At 45.9% G+C, this 22,169-nt stretch overlaps 2 protein-coding genes and 1 pseudogene across 2 annotated transcripts; all 3 read right to left on the reverse strand.

Moving 5' to 3' along the window:
- Nucleotides 1-648: 648 nt before the first annotated feature.
- LOC110147084 (keratin, type II cuticular Hb1-like) lies at nt 649-6,068 on the reverse strand. Its single transcript, XM_070454842.1, has 5 exons — nt 5,871-6,068; nt 4,537-4,662; nt 2,360-2,580; nt 1,330-1,361; nt 649-839 (listed from the first exon to the last, which is right to left on the reverse strand). Exons 1-5 carry the CDS (start codon nt 5,871-5,873, stop codon nt 649-651), a joined length of 573 nt encoding a protein of 190 aa, XP_070310943.1. The 5' UTR covers nt 5,874-6,068.
- A 4,987-nt stretch (nt 6,069-11,055) lies between these two features.
- Nucleotides 11,056-11,501, reverse strand: LOC110129332 (ATP synthase subunit g, mitochondrial pseudogene; annotated as a pseudogene).
- Nucleotides 11,502-15,390: 3,889 nt separating this feature from the next.
- On the reverse strand, nt 15,391-21,604 carry LOC110147085 (keratin, type II cuticular Hb3-like). The gene is made up of 9 exons (XM_020908348.2): nt 20,611-21,604; nt 19,637-19,845; nt 18,976-19,036; nt 18,501-18,596; nt 18,131-18,295; nt 17,741-17,866; nt 17,268-17,488; nt 16,428-16,459; nt 15,391-15,892 (listed from the first exon to the last, which is right to left on the reverse strand). The coding sequence occupies exons 1-9, from the start codon at nt 21,028-21,030 to the stop codon at nt 15,780-15,782; spliced, it is 1,443 nt and encodes a 480-aa protein (XP_020764007.2). The 5' UTR covers nt 21,031-21,604; the 3' UTR covers nt 15,391-15,779.
- Between the last annotated feature and the right edge of the window lie 565 nt (nt 21,605-22,169).

Raw genomic sequence — 22,169 nt, forward strand, 5'->3', positions numbered from 1 at the left:
GGCTGGGAATCAGTCCACCATCATGCATGAATCAACCCCTTCTTTCCCTTTCACTGGGTTTTCCTGGTAGCTCCAGGGGCCCTCATAACACACACACACACACACACACACACACACACACAGAGAGAACATCCCCAACCCTTAAGATCCTGGTCCTCTGATATCACCATCAACTGAAGTCATGTGGACCCACACACCCAAAGCGGGGTTGCTTCCTGGTAATGTCTCCGGTTTTCTTTTCCCTCCCCCAAATCCAGCCAGCTTTGTCTTTACTCTGGGGATAGAGAGCCTGAAGAATCTAGGCCCAAACAGCAGGAAGGCTCCAACTGCTACATAACTTTTTATTGCAGAGGAGGAGTCCCAGGAAAAGAAGGGGATGGGGCAGTTCAGAGGGGAAGAGTGCTGGGTCCAGGGAAGACAAATGCCATGCTTCCCAGTGGCACAGCGTCCAGCCTATCCCCACACTGGGGACTGGTCTACCATGGTCCAGTAAACTGCATTCAAAGACTTTATACTCTAGGGTCGGGGACAAGAAGGAGAGGTAAGACGAGGGTCGGACCCATGGGAGAGGGCATCTGAGACACAGGTCCAAGTCACTGGGGAGGAAGCTAGGGTTCCTTGACTTCTCCGGAGTAGGGCAGGAAGGATTCAGCATCCGCGTGAGCCGCTGCAGCGTAAACCCGAGGCACAGCCGGGGGAGCCGCAGAGCGCACAGCCGCCGCCAGGGGCGCTGGTCTCCACGGAGCTGGGACCCGCTCCGGGCGGCAGCAGTGCCTCGGCGCCCGAGGCTGAGCCCGGCAGGCCGGTGGGAGCACTTCCCAGGACTGAGCGGAGAGCGGCTGTTGGAGGAAAAAGCTCTATGTCTCCCCTGCCCTTTCCACCCCAGAAGACAGACACACAGATATACAGATGCGCAGACACCTCCCCCTACCAGGAGACAGACGTGCAAACTCCTCAAAGTGACAGATACACAGATCCCATCCCCTAAGAAACAAACTTGGGAGTGTCCCCTCCCTGGAGTCAGCCCCAGATTGTCCCCCACGCGAGAATAAAACAGTCTCTTCCACGGGGATAAACCCACAGACCATCCTCCCACACCCCAAGACACACCAACAGATCCTCCGCCAAAGAACAGATCACAGAACCCCCTTTCCCGATACACACAAACACCAAAAAACCACCCCCAAGAGAATAAAAACAGCGCTCACAAATGGGAGACACACAGAGGAAGCGGCTCCCTAAGCCCTTCCCAGAGAGGATACATACCCAGGGTGGGGAGGGGATAACATGTGACCCCTCTTATCCCAAGTTACTCTCCTATTTACTTACTGACATTTCCTGCCCCAAATCCCAGACCAAGCCTGCAGGGAGAAGGAGGGAGCAGGTGAGTGAATCCATCTACCAGATAGAATACTCACCATTCTTCAGAACAAAGCACTTCTGGCCCCTTCCGACAGGCAGAAATCCTTCCATTCTGGAAGCTACTTGGGTCTCTCAGATCCCCTCAGCCCTTTCGAGTAAAGACTCCTTCTGGACCTTTACACTCAACCCTTCCTGTCTTAAATTCAAATAATTCTTTTACTGAAGAATTCTTAGAGAAGGGAGAAGGCAGAAGATCTACACTGTCTTTAACTTAAACTTATCTTGAAATTAGACCCCATGATGGGGGCATTTTGAAGGCAGATCCTAGAGGAGATAGGTGAGTTGTCTGGAGAATATTATTCAAGCCTCACCCAGTCAGTTTCTACCTGTGGGTCCTTAAGGTGGTCTTTTACTCTCTGAGACTCAGTTTCGTCGTCTGTAAAATGGGGATAATAGAACCTCCCCCCACCCCCCCGCAGGAGTTTAAAGGAGACAATAAATGCAGCTTGTCTGCTGCACAATGGGTTCCCTTTCCTTCCCCTCAGCCTAGTGGGCCCAGCTGAAGCTGGAAGCCCTTGGGTCTCTACCTGCCTAATGTTAAAAGCCAGACGCTACCCGTTGCCATAAACCCTGCCTCCCCTAGGCCTGAAGGAGAGAGGAGCAGAGCTGAAGGCACCCACACCAGGGATCTTACTCCCCCTGGCTGGGCCTTGGTCCTTGCCGTTGTCTCAGTAGACAAACTGGCCCCTGCTTTCTGATCCTGGGAGTAAAAGTCACTCATCACATGTGCTAAGGTTACTTGTTAGCTGGGACCCTTGGTCTAAAGGTCTGTGAGATGGAGGGAAAAAAACTGACTCCAGAGAACAGATCCCTGGATACCCAGCTCACCTCTCATCACCTTAGCCCCCACCCCAGCTGGCAAGGACCCAGGCAGGATCCTCCCTAAGCCTCTCTGCTCCTCGCCTTGACCACATATGAAGCACCACCTAGCCCTCACCTGCTCTCCTCGCCCTCCAGCAGTTTCCTGTAGATGGCGATCTCAAACTCCAGGCCCAGCTTGACGATCATGAGCTCCTGGTACTCACGCAGCTGCCGCACCATGTCCTGCTTGGCCTTCTGCAGGGCAGCTTCCAGCCAGACCAGCTTGCCCTTGGCGCTTCCTGAGGCACTTATCTCCTGCAGAGCGGCTGGGTCCTTGGCTCTCTCTGGTTCACAGGGCTGGGGGCAAAGGGGGCAAAGACCACAGACAGGAGGACATCCTCAGCCCCTCCCCACTCAAGGATCCACACCTTTCTCCATAGCCGGAGGGCCAAAGAGAAATTAGAGATCGTTAAGGGGAATGAGTGTGCCTGCTCTGAAATCTGTGTTTGTGTGTCTGCCCCACTCCCAGGGTGGAGGTTGGGGACCAGCCTTCTTAGATGACTGAGAGCCTTTTGCATCTAGTATGTGTGTGTGCATGCTAAGCTGCTTCAGTCATGTCCAACTCTTTGCAACCCTATGGACTGTAGCCCACCAGGCTCCTCTGTCCATGGGATTCTCCAGGCAAGAATACTGGAGTGGGTTGCCATGTGCTCCTCCAGGGGATCTTCCCAACCCAGAGGTTGAACCCGTGTCTTCTGCAGCTCCCACCTTGGCAGACTGGTTCTTTACCCCTAGCCTACCTGGGAAGCCCACATCTAGTATAGTGACACTTCCAAAATGAGCTAGGGTCTGGGAAGCATCAAATACATTTTAGCATGTCATTCTGGGGTTATTGTTTCATCAGGGAATGAACAGGAAGAGTATCCTTTCCTCATAAGATACTGGAATTTGTAGTCTCTAGGGAAAAAAATATTGATAATAAAGGGCTGCCTTGGGAAGGCATACTTGCTGCTTAGGGAACCAGTCAGGGAATCAGAGTAGCTGAGTCTGCTGGGAGACTGGGCCCACCCAGCCACCACTCTGTCACCCCTGGAACCTGAACAGCTTGTCCCTCCTCAAAGCCAGGGGTTCCTGGAGAAGGGAGAACCCCCACGAATATCCTGCAGAGCCTGAGACACTTGTCTCTGCAGAAAACAAGAACTGACTGGAAGCAGAACCTCTTCCCTTTGCGGGATGGAGCATGGGCCAGGGCAGGAGCTTAACCAAGAGGGCGGCTGAGAAAAAAGAGGAGTGGGTGAGAGGGAGAGAGGTGGGGAGAAAGAGGGCATTCATGTGAGAACCTTCTCTTTCTGGAGCCTAAAGCCTGAGAAACACAAATGCCTACAGAGCCTGGCTGGAGACATCAAAAAGCATAGGCCGGGGACTTTCCTGGTGGTTCATTGGTTAAGACTGCACTCCCAATGCCCAGGGCCTGGTTCCATCCCTGATCAGGGAACTAGGAGTTCTGTAACTAAGACTGGGCATAGCGGGGGTGGCAGGGAGGGAGGGGAGAGGGAATAAAGGCCAAATGTAAAGTATATGTGGATAGTACCCAGCTCTATAAAGAAATGTACACACTCTTAATTTTCCTGAAATCACAAGGATGTCTTTCCTGTTTTCAGTCTTTCATTTCTTCACCTTAGATAGAGAGCTAGATCCAGAGCCTAGCTGTATCTCTTTGACAAGAATGACAAGAGTACTAGCCAAGGGGAGGATAAATGGCAAAGATCCCTCTGCCTCAGTGTCAAAGGATGCAATTTGGAGTGGTGGAGTCTGCGGCACACTGCAGGAACATGAGCCCCATGTGAAGATGAAAGAGAAGGTAGAGGCCTCTCTTCCCTCACCAGATGTTACTGTGTGAGACCATGTGAGACCAGTTTAATATTGCCAGATCTGCATGTTTATAGAGGGAATCCATGATACTGAATTTCTAGGTAAGATCTTGCCATTTCTGAAGATGGACTCAAATTTCACACTGTAGGACAATCACAAAACATACAGACTTAAAAATATATATATACATAAAAAATGATATACAAACAAGCATCCATATGCATACATTTTTACCTACGTGTTAATTACGTATCCACATTAAAAAAAAAAACTCAAAGTCCTGAGCAAATGGAAGCATGGTATATACACACATAACCACACTCCTGTTTGCTCAGAACTTCACAAAGAGAAACTCTATCCAAAGGATGGGGGGAAGGTCTAGTCTAGTCTAGGATGCGTCACCAGCATCACCACTCAGCCACCCCCACGCCCGCCCCTCACCTGGCTCTTGGTGCCATCCACTTCCACTGTCAGCCGCTGGATGGCCTGGTTCAGCCTGTTTAGCTCCTCCTTACTGTGTCGCAGGTTCTGCACATGTTTCTGCACTGTTGCCTTTATCCCCTCGCACTGTGAGGTGGGGACAGCCAAGTGGGGTGGGGGGTTGATCAAGAAGATGAGGAAGCAGCAGGTGCATTCACTGGAGACTAGCAAGACCGTTCCAGCACCCACCCACCCACTTGCTATCATGGGTGGGTCGTTTGACTCCTCTGAGCCTCTGCTTCTCCATCGATAAGATGGGAATGGTCATCCTTTCTATCCCCAGAAGTTGTTGAGAGAAGGAAGTGCACTTGGCTGGCACCAGGGCGCATGGGCCACCAGGTCTGCGGATGCCAAAGGTAGTGTGAACTCAGCCACAAAGGGTAAGAGTGCAGCAGTCTGTTGAGTCTTTGGACTGAGACCACACCGAGCTGACCCCAAGAATCAGGGTAGCTAACCCTAGGAAATCAATTCCATTCCTTCACTACATAGACTCATCTAAATGAATACAAAAGGCAGTTAATAAAATTCAACATTCCTGAATTTTAAAAATACTTTTTCAAATCTAAGAATATGAAGAAACTTTCCTAATTTGATGAAGGTTATTAATCAGTGACAAGAGATCCAGTTTCCAGCTACTTCCCCAAACCCCAGGCCACTCTGGGACAACATTATGGGACGACAAGGGACAAAATCAGTGGGCCTTTACCCTTGCTGCATCCTATCTGTACATGCCAACATCTAACCAGTTGGGTACGGTGACCGATGCTTTCACAGTGCCTTACTCTCTCTAGTATTTTCCCTCCACCATCTCCCTGGGGCTCAGGTCCACCTGTGAAGTAGACCAGGGAGATGTTCCTGTATCTATTATATTCCCTCAGGCAAGCTGATGCTCAGCCACCATGCAAGAAGTAGGGACCCTGAGGGATATGACCGACCCTGCAGTCAATGGCTGAGCCTGGCTGCATCTTAAGTCCACGCACTTTGCTCTACTCCCCAAGGAACAGATAAAGTCACACAGGCCCTTCAACACAGAGAATAGGAACTGTTCACTCCAGCCCAGTGCAAATTTCCTTCCAAGGTATTGATAGATAGGGTGTGGGAAATGGATGAAAAGAGACTGCAAAACTTCATCTCCCACCAATCTCTGCCCTATTCTTACTGCCTGCACCCGCTCTCGTTCCCAAAAGCTGAAGACACAGCAGGCAAGCTCGTGCCTGGCGGGGTCCAACAGATCTGGGTGGAGTTCAAGACCCCTCCTCTTGTGTGAACTAATGAGCTGTGTAGACAAGTCTCACCATGATGAGCAGAGCTGTTCTCTCCTCCAAGCCTCCCTTGAGCCCTGAAGCTCTCTAGCCCAGAGAGTTCCTAGAATGCTCAGCTCTGAGGGACAAAGCTTCTTCTTCCTGGGGGCTCTGTGACCTCATCTTGTTACATTTGCAGAGTTCTGATTGGGGAGAGTGGTGGAAGGGCCATCCTGTGAGCCCAGAGGGGAACATGTTAGTCTCTGAGCTGGAAAAGACCTTCAAGGAAAGAGGAGGAGGAGGAAGTGGGGTGGGGGAAGGAAAAGGACTTCAGGTGGGAGAAATGTGTGGAGCTGGGGAGTCTGGGCTTTGGGAGTGGGTAACAGGGAGCCACAGAAGGTTCTTGAAGAGGCATGCAGTGTGGAAGGCCTGTCTGATAGCAATGCAGAAGACAGATAGGAGGGAGAGAAACTATGGCTGGGAGTTCATTTCCACTAGTGGGTAAGAAATCTGAGGAAAGATAGGACTCCAAGCTGAAGGAGTATCAGGGACCAGAGAACACAAGTTGATCGGCATTTTTTTCTGTTTGATAAATTTCTCATACATGCAAGAGTATATATAACATGCATTTGATGATTTAAATAGTGACATAATAAAACAAGCCCTTGTGTGCCCACCAGAACTTTCAAAGCCCGCTGTGGGACTGACCCTTCCTGCTTACAGCATCCTCTCCCTCTGACCCCATTCAGTTTCCAAGGTGACACTATCTTGGGCTTTTGCGTTAAGCACCCCCTTGTGTTTCCTTTATTGTTGTATCATATGTGTATGAATCCCTAAGCAACTGTTTTAGTTTTGCCTTCCTGTAAGATTTCTATAAATAGAATTACATGCAGGCTTCTATGACTTGCTCCTCCCTCCTCAACGTTCTAATTATGAGATTCAACCATTCTGATGCATGTAGCTTAGTTCATATCGCAATGCTGTAGAGTATCCCAGTGTGATTATTGCTCCTAGGGGTATACACGTGTGTGCTTTTTTTTTTTTCTCTCTTTTGGTCATAGCAAACAATGCTGCTATGAACTTTGGGGTATGTATTTGCTAGTGTACTTTGGCAAGAGTTTCTTTAGGGTACTGGCTGTCAAACTTTTTTTATAGCCATAGCTCAAATGATAAGAAATACATTTTAGGGACTTCCTTGGTGGTCTAGTAAAAAATCTGTGTTGCAATGCGAGGAAGACAGATACTATCCCTGGTCAGGGAGGGAGCTAAGATCTCACATGCCAGGGGAGCAACTAAACCCAAGTGTTGCAATTACTGAGCCCACAGGCTCTGGAGCCCACGAACAGCAGCCAAAGACCCCGCATGACTTGGCGATGATCCCATGTGCTGTAACTCAAACCCAACATAGCCAGTCAAATAAATAAAAATTACACAAATTAAAAATATATATATTTTATATCATGAATCTGTACCTATATACATATCCACACACATAAACTGATTTTATGAAAAATTATTTCTACTATAAAGTGCCTTCTGATCCTCTAATCGGTCACTTTAATGTTTCACTTTCAATTTATTGACCTAGGTTTTCAGTCAGGGCTCATGTTTAGGTTTTCAGTCAGGGCTCATGTTTAGGTTTTCATATGTTTTAGTTTCTTCACCAAGCCTTATGTTTAGGTTTCATTTCTTATATATAGCATATTAATCTCATTATTTGTTAAATAATGTAATGAAAATGAAATATCCATGAACTAACTTACTGACACAAGAACCCATTCTGTCCTCTCCCTCTCACTCTGGAGATAACCACTTCCTTGAATTTGTGTAAACATCCCCTTGCTTTTTTTTTTTTTAAGTTTTGTCACATACATTACATATATCTAAAAATATATCTGTAAGGTTACCTTGTTTGTTTTTTAATAAAAAGGGTATCAGTTACACAGGGCTTGCTTTTTTTTTTTTTTTGTCTTTTAACATTATATAGCTAGGATTCCTCCCTGAGCATTCATAGTATTCTATTGAGCGAATATACTACACTTCTATGTTATTTTGTTTTATTTTTTCCTTTTACAAAGTTGGTTCTACAACCATTTTTCTAAATGACCCCTGATGCACATATGTGAGAATTTCTCTTTGATACACTTCTAAGATCTAGGAGTGGAACTTGGGGCTCTTAGGATGTTCAAATGTTCAACATGACAAAACAAAAATTATTTGCCAAAGTTGTTATAGTAACAATTCACACTTTGATCAGCACTGTATGACTTCCCAGGTGGCGCTAGTGGTAAAGAATCTGCCTTCCGATGCAAGAGAATCAAGAGACACAGATTCGATCCCTGAGTTGGGAAGATCGCCTGGAGTGAAACATGGCAACCCACTCCAGTATTCTTGCCTGGAGAATCCCATGGACAGAAGAGCCTGGTGGGCTACAGTCCATGGGGTCGCAAAGAGTCAGACACGACTGAGTAACAGGCATGGCATGACAGCACTATATGAAAGATTCATATATTCTCCACAAATCTTAATTTTCAACAGTTTAATGGGGACTTCCCTGGTGGTCCAGTGACTAAGACTCCATGCTCCCAATGCCAGGGGGTTGGGTTCAATCCCTGGTCAGGGAACTAGATCCCACATACTGCAACTAAGAGTTTTCATGCAACAGCTAAAGATCCCATTTGCTGCAACTAAGACCCAGAACAGTCAAATACATAAATAAATATCTTTAAAAAACAATTAAATGGTATAATCAATCTTATTTTTGACCTTGCTTTGAATTTTCATGATTACTGTTGAGGTTGAATAGCTCTTTAAATGTTTATTATCTATATGTATTTGCTTTCTTTTGACCATTTTTTCTATTGGGTTGTTTGCCTTATTCCTATTGGATTACAGGTGTTCTTTATATTTCTAACTATTACTATTTTACCACTTATATGTATCACAAATAGCACTTTCAAATTTATAGCTCATCTTTTTACTTTATGGCATATTTTTATCAATAAAAATTCTTAATTTTAATGTAGTCTAACTTATCAAGCTTTTATATTAAGCACTCTGTGTGACTTGCTTAAAAGTCCTTTTCTATACCAAGATCAGAAAGATGTTCCCCATTTTTTTGCTTCTTAGAGTTTTAAAGTTTTGCATTTGACTGTGTATAATTTTAATTTGCTTGAAATTGGTTTTGTGTATCACAGAAGTCAGGGATCCAATTTCACTCTTTCCCATGTGGCTAACCAATGTAGAGGTTTTTCTTTGCTATTGATCTGTGAATCAAAGATATATATAGCTATACATCTATATAGATATAAGATGTATTTAACTTTGTATATTATATATAATTTTATTTATATCTTATTTATTTAATATATTTATATCATATATACACACAAGAATAAATTGACCAATGTAACAAAACAGAGAGCCCCCAAATTGATATGTATTATATATATATAAATATGTCATATATAAATATATGATGCAAAATATTATATAGTATGTCATAAGCATAAATTATGCAATACATATGTTTTATATATGTATGTATACTATACACATCAATTTAGGAGCTCTCTATTTTGTCTCATTGGTCAGTTTGTCTAATCTTGTATAGATACTTTTGCCCTGAATTTCTGTAGCTTTCTGAAAGGGCAAATCCTCATTCTTCCTTTTACACCAATGCCTTGACTATTCTTAAACTTTTCTCTTCACCATAAATTTTAGAAACAGCTTGTTAATATTTATGTAAACCCTTCTTTTGAATTCAATTGTAGTGGCACTGGTACTGTAAATCAATTTAAGGACAATTAATCTCTTTTTTTCTCTCAACAACGCTGTGTCTCTTCATTTAGTTAGGTCTGCATTTTAGCTTCATTTCCTGTAACACTTCATAAAATGTTTGTATTTCTCTAGGCATAGTTCTCTCACATATTTGTTAGATTTATTTCTAAGTATCTTATGGGTTTTAAAGTCATTAGTTTATCCATTTTATTGGGAGATAATTTACATACAGTAAAATACACACATTTCAAGTGTACAGTTCAACAGGTTTTGATAGAGGTTTGCCCTCATTCAACCATCAGTGAATGAAGATAAATGACATTCCAGCAATCATCTCAGTGGTTTCCTTCATACCCCTTTGCAGCAATCTTCCCACCTCATCCAAGACAACTACTGATCTAATTTCTAGCAATGGAAATTAGTATCGCCAGTTGGAGAACATTCTGTGAATAGAAGCACACAGTGTATACTCTGATTATTTTCACTTAGCATAATGTTTTTGAATCATCCATGTTGTTTCATGAATCAGTAGTTCATTCTTTTTCCTTGTTGAGTGATAATCATCACATGAATATATCTCTGTTTATCCATTTACCTATTAATAAAATGTTTTTATTGTTTTTACTTTGGGGCTATTATGATTCAAGCTCCTAAGTAATTTATGTACAAGTCTCTGTGTAGACCTGTTTTCATTTCTTGTAGATAAATACCCGAGAGGAATTGCTGTGCCATTTGGCAAATGTATGTTTAAATTTATAAGAAATTGGCAAACTATTTTCAGGGTGACTATATCATTTTATCCTCCATGAAAGTTCCAGCTACTTGATGGTCAGTCTTTTAAGTGCTTAGTCTTTTTTTTTTTTTTTTTCCCTGTTAAATGATGCTTTATTTTTGCAAAGATAGGTCCTTAAAAACTGGACAGATTAATAATATAACAAACATCAAAATCAGATGAAAAATACATTATCGCTCTCATTCACTCTGTCCTAATGTTAAAGATATTACAAAGATACACAGATTATCATCATGCTGTTCTTTTGGGAGGCTATATTCAAACTGACAAAAAGGTGTTGTCAAAGGGATCTTTCTCCGATTTTTGCGAAGAAAAACAGTCCAAATTGTATTCTTAATGCTACGTGATTTAACTGTATCATACTTAGCACATGGTATTATTATTTCTCCTACTGGAGCAAGTTCTCATTTTCTCAAAGCCTTTCCCCCAGCTCTTCTAGAAATAAAGCTTAAACATCTTGTTTCAAGCCTTCAAAATAAAGTTAACCTCATTTATACAGGTACCAGGTTGGTATACTCATATATACATTTTCCAAATTGCAGGCTAAGCAAAGGCATGCACTTAGAGCTGTATTAATATACTGAAGCAAAAGACAATCCAACTTAATATCAAGAGAAATTGTGACCTTCCATGTAGTGTTTGATAGAGAAAACACCGATTCTGACACATTGTCTTATTTTATTCAAATAGCAGTCTGTTCACACATGGTCCAAGAACACTTGAATAATAAAGCAAATATAATCACATGTTAAAAATTGGTCTTCAAACATCATAGCCAATGATGCCACGCTTGCCTATGATCTCGCCAACATAAAACCACATCCACACCTCAGTGGCCACCAAACCATTCAGTAGAGCTTCCTTAACAGTGAGCTGTTTGAAGCTACCGGTTTTAGCACTGTTGATAATTTTTTTCAAGCTCTGAATTGCTGTAGGGATCTCAGCAGGGGTTGGAGGAACCAGCTCAACCTTGGCATAGTACCAAAACATGGCCAATCGAGGCTTCGAGTAAGTCACAGCAGCGTTGACCAGCGCCGGGGCCTTCTCCGCGAGGTTACGGACAAACTGGGCCATGGTACTAGGACGGAGAGCCCGTCGCCCAGACTGGCCGGCTGAATCAGTGCTTAGTCTTTTAAATGATTAGTCTAGTGGGTAAGTTTTTTCTCATTGTGGTTTAGTTTAGGTTTCTCTGATGACTAATAATGATGAATGGCTTCTCACATACTTCAGTTCAGTCGCTCAGTCGTGCCCAACTATTTGCAACCCCATGAACTGCAGCATGCCAGGCTTCCCTGTCCATCACCAACTCCCAGAGCCTACTCAAACTCATGTCCATAGTGTCAGTGAAGCCATCCAACCATCTCATCCTCTGTCGTCCCCTTCTCCTCCCGCCTTCAATCTTCCCCAGCATCGGGGTCTTTTCCAATGAGTCAGTTCTTCGCATTAGGTGGCCAAAGTATTGGACTTTTAGCTTCAGCATCAACCCTTCCAAAGAATAATCAGGACTGATTTCCCTTTGAATTGACTGGTTGGATCTCCTTGCAAACCGAGGAACTCTCAAGAGTCTTCTCCAGCACCACAGTTTGAAAGCATCAATTCTTCGGTACTCAACTTTCTTTATAGTCCAACTCTCACATCCATACATGACCACTGGGAAAACCATGGCTCTGACTAGATGGACCTTTGTTGGCAAAGTAATGTCTCTGCTTTATAGTATGCTGTCTAGGTTGGTCATAGCTTTTCTTCCAAGGAGCAAGTGTCTTTTAATTTCATGGCTGCAGTCACCATCTGCAGTGATTTTGGACCCCCCAAAAATAAAGTCTCTCACCATTTCCATTGTTTCCTCATCTATTTGCCATGAAGTGATGGGACCGGATGCCATGATCTTAATTTTCTGAATGTTGAGTTTTAAGCCAACTCTTTCACTCTCCTCTTTCATTTTCATCAAGAGGCTCTTTAGTTCTTCATTGTCATCTGTGTATCTGAGGTTATTGATATTTCTCCCAGCAATCTTGATTCTCACATACTTACTGAATCTTAATACATCTTTGTATTAGGTTTGTAAAGTGTCAATTGAAATCTTTTACCCATTTTGATTGAGTTGTTTCTCTTCTTGTTACTGAACCCAAGTCTAACTGCTTAACGCTCAAAAACTATTAAAGAGGCCAGGTTGGTGGAAAGAAACTTTGCTTTATTTTTATGCCAGCAAGCAAGGAGGCAGGGTGGGGGGTGGGGGAGGTGGACACCTGTCCAAAAGCCGACTCCTCCCACCATTGACAGGGGACAAGAGCTTTTATAGACAGAAGGAGGGGGTTACATGTAGAAATAGCACAGTCACCTCTGACAGTCATCATGAGGTTGTCATCAGTGGTCTGACCAGTGTCAATTTGACTGTTTTAGGTAGTTTATCTTCAGTTCCCTTGTCGGTTTGTTCTAGTTTCCTTGAAGCCAGTTCTTGGAATTACAGCAGCTTATGTCATGGCTACAGTCTGGTCATCATACAGTTAACTTCTTCCACCTGGTGAGGGTTTCAGTATCTATAAGATGGTTCACAGGATATGGCTCAGCATATTATCCACAGTCCTTGAGAGGGAACTAAATGTTCTGGTTGCATTTAATGACTACATTATTATTATCTTGTCTCCTTTGATTGTTTTCCTTTGTTTCTGCATTTTCTGACTTCTCTGATTAAACTTATTCTTTGGCTAACGTTTTTCCACGGACAAAATGCAGGCAGAGGACATGAGGGGGCAAGGACTATGGGGTCCTGCTCCATTTCATTCTTATTGAGAGCTGAGTTATTTACATTTACATTTAATGTAATCGTTGATATTACTGGCTTTAAGTCAATAATTTTGTTGTCTGTTTCACATTTGTCTGCTGTGGTTTTTTTGTTGTTCTCTACAGTTCGTTTCCTGCCTTCTTTTGATTTAATCAAACATTTTTTAAACATTTCAAGGTTATTTATTCTATTGGTTTTTAGCACTTTTTTTTTTTTTTAAATAATAAACACTGTTTCAGTGATTGCTCTAGAGCTAAAATTGCTTGTGCATCCTTGGGACTCCCCTGGTGGTTCAGTGGCTAGGACTCTGATTCCACTGGTGGGGCTGAGGCTCAGTCCCTGGTCGGGAACCAAGATACTACAAGCCATGCAACTTGTCAAAAAAAAAAAATCCTTAATTTATCAAAGTCAGTTAAGATCCCCTGGAGGAGGACATGGCAATCCTCTCTCCAGTATTCTTGCCTGGAGAGTCCCACGGACAGAGGAGACAGGCAGGCTGCAGTCCCTAGGGTCGCAAAGAGTCAGACACAACTGAAGCATCTGAGAACACACACAAGTCATCTTCCTGGGGATTAGGCTGACGTGAGATGCTTCTGCTCATCCCTCTAATGATAGCATCTTGGTTCACATTTCATGATTGTTGATTAATTGTGAACTTCCATTTGTTGTAACACTCTCTGGAAGAATTTCTAGAAGCCTGGGTTTGAATGGCATTCTTCTAGAAAGGATTTGTATTTGCTCTTGCCAGATTCAGTTGAGAACCACCAACCTGGGCTCATTTTAAACAACATTCTCATGTACGGTACTGTGGGTATTTGCCACCAAAAGAAAAAAAAAAGTGAACTCCAGCCCAGAGCTGGATGAGGGTAAACTTGTGGTTTAAAGTTATCAGGAAAAACTTTTCTTTACCAAAGCCAAGGTCAAGATGTACATGTTTCTTTCCTCTCTTTTTGCAGATTCTTTTCCTGCTTCCCCTTTCACTGAGTATCATCCAGTTGCCTATTATGGACCTTGGATCCAATTCTCCCTTTATGGGCCTAGGCTTTGTGTCCAGTCCCCTAACCATACTGGGCTTCCGTCCATTGAATGCCAATGACCAACAGATGTCCCTTCCATGTCATCAGGCTCCATCATTCACATACTTCCCTGGAGTCATGCTTATTGTTATTGTTATTCAACTCTGATCACCTCCCATGTGTTCTTGCTAGCTCATGATGCATTAAAATGTTTTTAAAGTATATTATCTAGAATTTTAATGACAAAAAGTTTATTCAGAGTTCCTAGTCTGACTTACTGCAAGGAAAGAAGTTGCAGAGAAAACAATTCACAAAGTTTGGTGACTCATTAGATAGGGAAAATAGGTATTAAAGAGTTTTAAGCTGGAGATATTAGAAAGTGAAGGAGTCTTTGGGGCCTAGAAAAGAAAACAACAGTCTCAAAGGCCCCTTGCTGAATCATCTAACTTTGGAGAAAACAAAGCAGAACTTTAGTTCCACCCTGATGCTCCAGCCGGTTGCATCTATCTGGGACTTACCACCCCCTGTCCAGAAACCTTCCAACCCCCTACACCTGCCCAGAAGACTTATCACTCCCTGCCCAACTAAAAATGTCATCTCAACAAAAGAGTATTCAAAATATCCCGCCTGGTTAACATTTCCCTTATCGCTTCCACAAACCTCCCTATAAATATGAAGCCTCCCTGATCCCTCTCGGCACTCAGCCTGGTCTTAGGCCGACTGTCGCCCCTCCTTTCCCGAATAAAGGTAACCTACTTCTGTTGAGGTCATCTTTCCTTTTCTGCCTTGCCCAAACTATACCTTACAGAAAAGAACTGATAGAAAGAAGGAAAGTTGATGAATGGGCATCTGTAGATGGGAAAAATGATGAGATGTTTTTAAGGCTTTTTGAATTTCAATTATCAGTGCAACATTCACGTGGAGGTGCCCCGTGGTCAATTGGAAACCTCAGAGATGAACTCATTCATTCTCTTCACATTGCTCAGTGCCTACTATAAGCCAACACTGTGTCAGACACTTCCTAGCACTAGGGAATTACCTCAGAGAGCCCTGAGCCATCGGCGCACCCCTCCTCAATGTCCCCAACCCTGAACACACAATAACATGGCCCGAGCAGCAGGCTCCCCCCCACCCCTCCCGCTTCCTGGAGACCCCACCCACCTGTTCCAGGCCTGAAATAATGGACAGAAAGATGCACACACATGATGGAAACTAGATGACTTTATTTCAAGCACAGATAGCAGGGAGGAAAGAAGATTTGGGAAAGGAAGCTACGAACATTAAAGAGTGCAAGGGAAAGAAAGGTGGGAGGGGGACTTAGGTGTTGCTCTCCTCGTGGGATCAGAGAGCCCAGAATCCTCAAATAGACTACATCCACGGATCACTCCTCCCAGCAGACTCTCTCAGCCGTGGGCAGGGAGGAGACAAGGAGGGGAGGAGGGGATTCCCACGCAAGAACTGAGAGGTGGACAGTAGAGAAGGTGAGTCAGAATGACGGCTGCACATGATAGGGTTGGGCAGACAGGCCAGCTGAGAGGCTCGGAGAGGGTGAGATGGGCTGCGGCTCGGGTGCCTCCTCAAGTCCTGCCAACTCAGCACTTCTTATAGCTGCTGCCACAGGCTCCCACCCCAGAGGACCTGACGCCACTGGTACGGGTGACTGAGAGGTCACCACATACAACTCCACCCCGGGAGCTGCTCACACCTGCACAGAGACAATAATGGTAAGTCAGAACCTTCGGGGGTGGCGGGGAGCTGGTCCCAAACACAACTCCCTCCCTAACACCCAGTAGGATGTCTCTGGATCATCCACATCTCCAGGGAGAAAGACAATGTGAACTCCCGTGTGGTCTCAGGACTCCCATCCTCACTGGATGGGAATGACCTCAATCTTTCTTAATCTATTCTTCTGTAGCTGGTTTCAGGAAGACCTCCATGGGGACAACCACGCTGACAAAATACCTGTTTTGATCTGGAACAAGACAACTGGAGTATGAACAAGTGTGTTTGGACAAAGAGAAAGTCAGAGCTTCCTATGATGGGGAAAATAAGACTGACACTCTAACAGGCCTGGGATGAAGTATTATTCCATTCATAACCTGTCAACCAGCTCCCTCTTTGTAACTGTGTGGCTGCTAATGAATGGAACTCCTCTCCCTGGGTCTTTTCACCCTCAGAGCTAAGACATTCTTCCCACTATCTCACTTCAGTGTCTCCCCTTCAGGGCCCAAATTACTCACTGACATTCACAGCGTTGATGCCTTCACACAGCCTGATGTGGGAGAGAAAAGAGCATTAGGACTGGGTGTTAGTTTTGACAATGATCCCAGAAGTCACATGGTCACCCACTCTGAACCCAGTCACCTAAGGAGCCACCCAAGTCCCTCCCCAGAAGGTCAGAGGAGGTCTGGGGTCCAGCACCCCTAGAGGCTCAGCGTCTCCCCAGCTCTGTTCCAAGAGAACACCAGGGGCAGGACCTCCCAGGTGTCTCTAAGAAGAGGGTCCTATTACAGTGGGACTGCCCCCAGGACTCCAGCTTCAGACTGCCTACCCCACTCCTACAGACTGGCTCTACCATCCTGAACAATCCAGTCTCCCTGGGCCACAAGCTTTTCATCTCTCTAATCGAAATGTATTTTTCTATTTGCCCTTTCAGTTTGAGGCCATTTTTATCCTGTCCCTTAAGCAAGGGTGTTCTGGCACCAGCTCCTACCAGTTAGTTCACAGATACTGTTTTGTACATTTCTAGCCAACTCTGCATGAAGTCACAGTGGTAGCTTGAGCCCAGTCATGATAGAAGTATTTATACCACTAAAATACACAAATGTCATACATCATAGATGTTTTATTCCCTTAGAGAACCAGAAAACTACTGTCCCTAACCAAATGACGTAGGAGCCCATTGGAAATCAGACAGTGGGCTCAACTGAGACTGTCCTCCTTAGCCTCTCCTTGGAGCAGAGAGGGAGCCAAAACGGGTTCCAAGATGTGAGCAAAAGAAGGAATGGGGAAGTAGTAGAGGGAAAAAAAATGGACCAGGTCTATGCAATTGAGGCCCCAGCTGTGCAGAATGTACCCACCTCTGTTCCTCTCCCTCCAGCAGGCGTCTGTATGTGGCAATCTCGATGTCCAGGCCCAGCTTGGAGCTCATTACCTCCTGGTACTCCTTGAGCAGGCAGGCCATGTCCTGCTTGGCCTTCTTCAAGGCTTCCTCCAGCCCCGCCAGTTTGCTCTGGGCATCATTGAGGGCCGCCTCGCCCTGCTGCTCCGCCTGGGTCACTGCGGCCTCCAGCTTGGAGTTCTAAGGGCCCAGGAGAGAACAAGGTGAGTTATGGTCCCTGGGTCTCTGTGTCCATTTCCTGGATGTGTCCAGTCTCTCCACCCAGATGAGATCACCCCAGGAACAGACGTCTCCCCTTCATCAACTGGGGCTCCCTGAGGGGCCAAAACCTAGGACTCAAGTCATACAAATGGGTTGCAGAGTGAATGGTGAGATCTAGCTGGGCACACACACTGCCTGTGGGATCCTGGATGGGCCTCAAAAAAATCCTACCTGGGACTTAGCATTTTCAATCTCAGCTGTCAGCCTCTGGATCAGGCGGTTGAGCTCATTGATCTCCTCCTTGGTGCGGCGCAGGGTCTCCCCATGTCGGATCACCGTGGCCTTTATTTCCTCACACTGGGAGAGGAAGCAGAGAGGCTCATGAAACTCAGGACGGGACCTCCCACACATTTAGGACAATGTAGATGATTTACAGGTTGTCCAGTGCTCAGCCTGTGCAACCATACACGGTAGCCCTGCCTTCCTACCCCATTGAGATGTCAATATTTTATCTACCGTCCCTAAGGATCAGAATCCCCAGACAAAGGTAGCCTTTTTTAATATACACCTTGAATCCTTCTCAGCACCATGTCTAGGAGGCAGGTGTCCTGGACCACTCACCTTGCTGCGGTACCAGTTCTCAGCCTCGGCCCGACTGCGGCTGGCAATTTCATCATAGTGAGCCTTGATCTCGGCGACAATGCTGTCCATGTTTAGGTACCGGCTATTATCCATCTTGACGATAACCGAGGTGTCTGAGATGTGGGCTTGCATGACTCTCAACTCCTGTGGAGCCAAGAGTCATTCACATTACATACACCATCCAGAGCCAAGTAGAACAGAGTTCACATTCCACCTTTATACACACATACACACAAGACCACAATTTCCAAAACCCTCACACCTGCAGGCACACCTGTCTATTTCCTTTGTACACAGGCTGGCCTGGGAATCAGGAGGGTTGAATAATGTCCTCTCTGCTGGTACTCACCTCTTCATACAGGGTCTTCAGGAAGCCCACCTCCTCTACCAGGCTGTGTGCATTGGCCTCCAGATCTCCCTTGCGCACATAGAGACAGTTAACCTCCTGGAGATAGAAACACACAGCAGTCCCTGGTCATTGCAGAGGATTTCCAGGGGGGCTTCACTTCTCCCAACCCCATCCCCAGCCCTGCAAAGCAAGTCATATGCATAGATCAGGAAGTCAAGAATAAGGGAAATAATGTCTCCCACCAACTCTAGCAAAATGTCCTGTGTGACTTTAGAAAGTCCTTCCATCTCTCTGGGCCACTCTATAAAGGAAGAGCCAGAGAATTCCTGCCCTGTAGATCTCCTAGAGTGTGAGAAGGGAAATGCCCTTCTATCGGTTGGAATAAAATGTAAGTTTATTAACTGAACAAGGGCATACTGATGCCCTGAGGGCTACCAGACTCCCAGGTGACTATCCCACAAGCAGACCTACTCACCTGCTTGATTTTGACAAGCTCATTCTCTGCCGTGGTCCTCAGGGTGACCTCCTCTTCATACCTCCACAAGGTAAGGTAATGTGAAACAAGAGATTTAGCTAGTAATGGAAAGGAGGGCTCAACCTGACCCATCACATCCACCACCCCCCCCCCAGGATATCTGAAACATCCCTCTCACCCACATCCTAATTACACATTTCTCTAACTGAGACCTGATTCACTTTAAAGATATTGGTTTTGTTATTACTCAAGTATAATAAACTGCCTGGAAAGGTGGATGGAACTAGTAACTTGAACCAGTGATTATGAACAGTGGAGGAGACATAGTGTCATTTTTTGTACCTCTAGTACCTAGCACAGTAAAGCAAAAGAGTAAGTGTTCAGAACAGGCTTATGGGATGGGTGGATGGATGGATGGATGGATGGATGAACAGGGATATGGTCCCTATCCTAAGAAGTTCATAATGCAATATAAAAAGGTTCTTTGCTGACATTTCAGCTTCTCTTCATGTGTCTTCCTGTCACTGCCTTTAAAGCTGACAAAAGTAAAAAGTGAGTTAATGAAGAAAGAAGTTTCTAAGGCCAGTGTGCTCAGTGGGTCCCCAGCTGTCATATCATGTCAACCCTTCGGAGAGAAGTGGACCTTCTGAAATGTACTCACTTCTTCTTGTAGCCCTCCAGCACCTCCCGCACGTGGTTGAGCTCTGAGGACAGCCTCCCGCTGTCGGCCTCCACGCGCTCAGCCTCCCGCCTCAGCGTCTCGATGTAGCCGTTGAACAGGGGCTCCAGGTTGCTCTCGCAGCAGCGCTGGTTCTGGTAGAACTGCCACTTGGTCTCCAGCAGCTTGTTCTGCTGCTCCAGGAAGCGCACCTGCCACCCAGAGGAATAGTCACCCAGATAGCCATAATCCCAGCATCCTGCAGGATCCACCCCCCAAAACTTCTGCCAATTCCTTTCCCCCATCCCACCCCAACACACACATGAGGATCTCTGTCACTGAGATGGCTGCAGATCTGAGTCCACATACCCATGATCAAGTGGAAAAGTCCTTTCTCATGCCTGGCTTCACTGTGCCAGGGATCAGAATCCCCTCCCAAATGACCAAGCTTTCCCCTGGGAAACCTTCCCCAGTTAGGTCTCCTGCTGGCCCATTCTTGTCTGAAGTGAACATTAAAGGGGAAGCCTCAGCTGGCCCCAGGGTTCAATGTGAGAGTGTGTGAGTGAGTGAGTGTCAGAGGGGGATGCAGAGAGAAAGTGGGGGCGGGGGACAACTAAGCATTCCAGGCAGCATTATCCCAAAAGATGACCCTCTAGTCCTATTTCTATTTCTTTTTTTCTTCTGTTTCTATTTCTGATGTAAATTTCATATGTGTCCCGTGGGGGACGGGGTTCTGTGTCGCCTCCCTCTGACATGCAGTTCCAAGCCCATTCTTGTCTCTCTTGTACATTATAACAGTGCCAGGAGTCCCTGCATTATGCTCACATCTCTCTGGTCTGTCTGTGCCCTGGAAGTGTGTCCATCTCCTCCATCAGACCCGGGGTTCATCTGGTCCACATCTCTCCTGCTCCCTGACTAACCCTTCAGTGCCTACCCAGGAAAGAAGGTTCAGGAAAGGTGTAATCAAGGACACCCACCTTGTCAATGAAGGCAGCAAACTTGCTGTTGAGGCTCTTGATCTGCTCCTTCTCCTGGTGCTTTATGCGCTGTGTATTGGGGTCGATCTCCAGGTTGAGGGGCGTGAGGAGGCTCTGGTTGACTGACACAGAGGTGATGCAGGGAGGGCTGGGGCCGCCAGAGCGATACCCAAAGCTGCGGCTGCTGGAACCAGCACGGAAGCCCCCACAGACACTGCGACTGCTGAAGCCCCCGGTGAGACCGCGGTAGCAGGAGATGCCGCGGTAAGGAGCAGCCGTGATGCAGCAGCGGCTGGGCCTGGGCCCGCAGGCCGAGGTGCAGCTGAAGGTGCGACCAGAACCGTACCTTTGAGTGGTCACACAGGAGCTGGAATTGTGGACTCCACTACGGGAGCTAAAGCAAGCTGATCCACAGGTCATAGTGGCTCAAGGCAGGAGATGAAGCCAGAGGAAGAGGAGAAGTGTTCTGAGCTCTCCCTCACTGTCTGTGCCTTTTATAAACCCAGACACCTGGCACTGTCTGCGTCGCCACGTGGAGTAACCTTCTTGTCACCTTTATGGGCTTGGGGAATTTCTCAGTCATTTCTCCTCTCCTGGGATAATATCATCAAGATGGGGCTTTGGAAAATCCTACACTCAGGCAACTCTGAAGCCTTGGCAGAATTTTTTCCATAGTTCAAGGCCTGAGGGTGCCAAGGAGCCTAGGTCAACCAAGGTCTGGGGACTCTGCATTTTGCGAGATAATTGAGGAGAGGAAGGGAAGCCGGGTTGGGATGATGGTTTTCAGGTCAGCTGGACTCATAACCTCCGACTTTTAGTTTGGGTCACAAGATGCACTAAGACAAAGGACAAAGGGTGGGCCTGCCTGGGATGGGAAGATTGGGGTGGACCTTGGCAGCTTTGAGAGCAAGAGCCTTCCAGGGGCTTCACAGGTAGGGTCTTGGGGGCCAACTCTTCAGGGCAACCGATGACACCTAACCCTTGGCATGGCCAGAAGGAGATTGTGTTTACTCCCACCAAGATATGGAAAAGCCAATCACATAACCAAAAAAAGTATTTGTTCAGCCACTTCATGCTGGGGGATCCATGAAGTGGGTTGATGTGTGTGAGCAGTGTGGTGTGAGAGTTCAGTATCTGAATCCCTAAAACCCCCTCTGTCCACCCACCTCCATTCCTCTTTGTGGGCCTTCAAGATTCCTCACCCATACCTAACAGAGTGTCTCCCTCAACTAGACCTTAAGTACAAGGCCACACTCCCCCAGACAGTCTCTTTCAAAGGCCTCCCTGTTTTCTGGGGCATTTTCAGAAAAGCTTCTCCAATAAACTCTGAGCCTGGACTGAGTGGTGGGACCTGGGATCCATTCCAAGAAACTTCAATGGGCAGGAGGCCCCAGCTCCCAGACCTGGAAGACAAGGCAGGCCCAGGGTGGGGGTGAGGGGAGTGGGGAGGCCGGGATGGTTGGAAGGGAAGGTACCTGAGGCAACCAATGAGCCATAGAGGGGAAATGATAACAACAATAATAACAGCTGATATTTATTGACCACTTACTATGCACCAG

Source organism: Odocoileus virginianus, chromosome 24, assembly GCF_023699985.2.
Source record: "Odocoileus virginianus isolate 20LAN1187 ecotype Illinois chromosome 24, Ovbor_1.2, whole genome shotgun sequence".
NCBI lineage: Eukaryota > Metazoa > Chordata > Mammalia > Artiodactyla > Cervidae > Odocoileus > Odocoileus virginianus.

Excerpts from the sequence above, each read along its gene's own strand:
- LOC110147084 (XM_070454842.1), bottom strand. Across the intron at positions 2,581-4,536 it reads TGGATGGCACCAAGAGCCAG|CCCTGTGAACCAGAGAGAGC; the intron begins GTGAGGGGCGGG and ends CTTTGCCCCCAG. Across the intron at positions 1,362-2,359 it reads CTGGAGGGCGAGGAGAGCAG|GCTTGGTCTGGGATTTGGGG; the intron begins GTGAGGGCTAGG and ends TTCTCCCTGCAG.
- LOC110147085 (XM_020908348.2), bottom strand. The coding sequence starts at position 21,030 with ATGACCTGTGGATCAGCTTGCTTTAGCTCCCGTAGTGGAGTCCACAAT. Across the intron at positions 18,597-18,975 it reads AGCTTGTCAAAATCAAGCAG|GAGGTTAACTGTCTCTATGT; the intron begins GTGAGTAGGTCT and ends TTCTATCTCCAG. Across the intron at positions 15,893-16,427 it reads CATCAACGCTGTGAATGTCA|GTGTGAGCAGCTCCCGGGGT; the intron begins GTGAGTAATTTG and ends GTCTCTGTGCAG.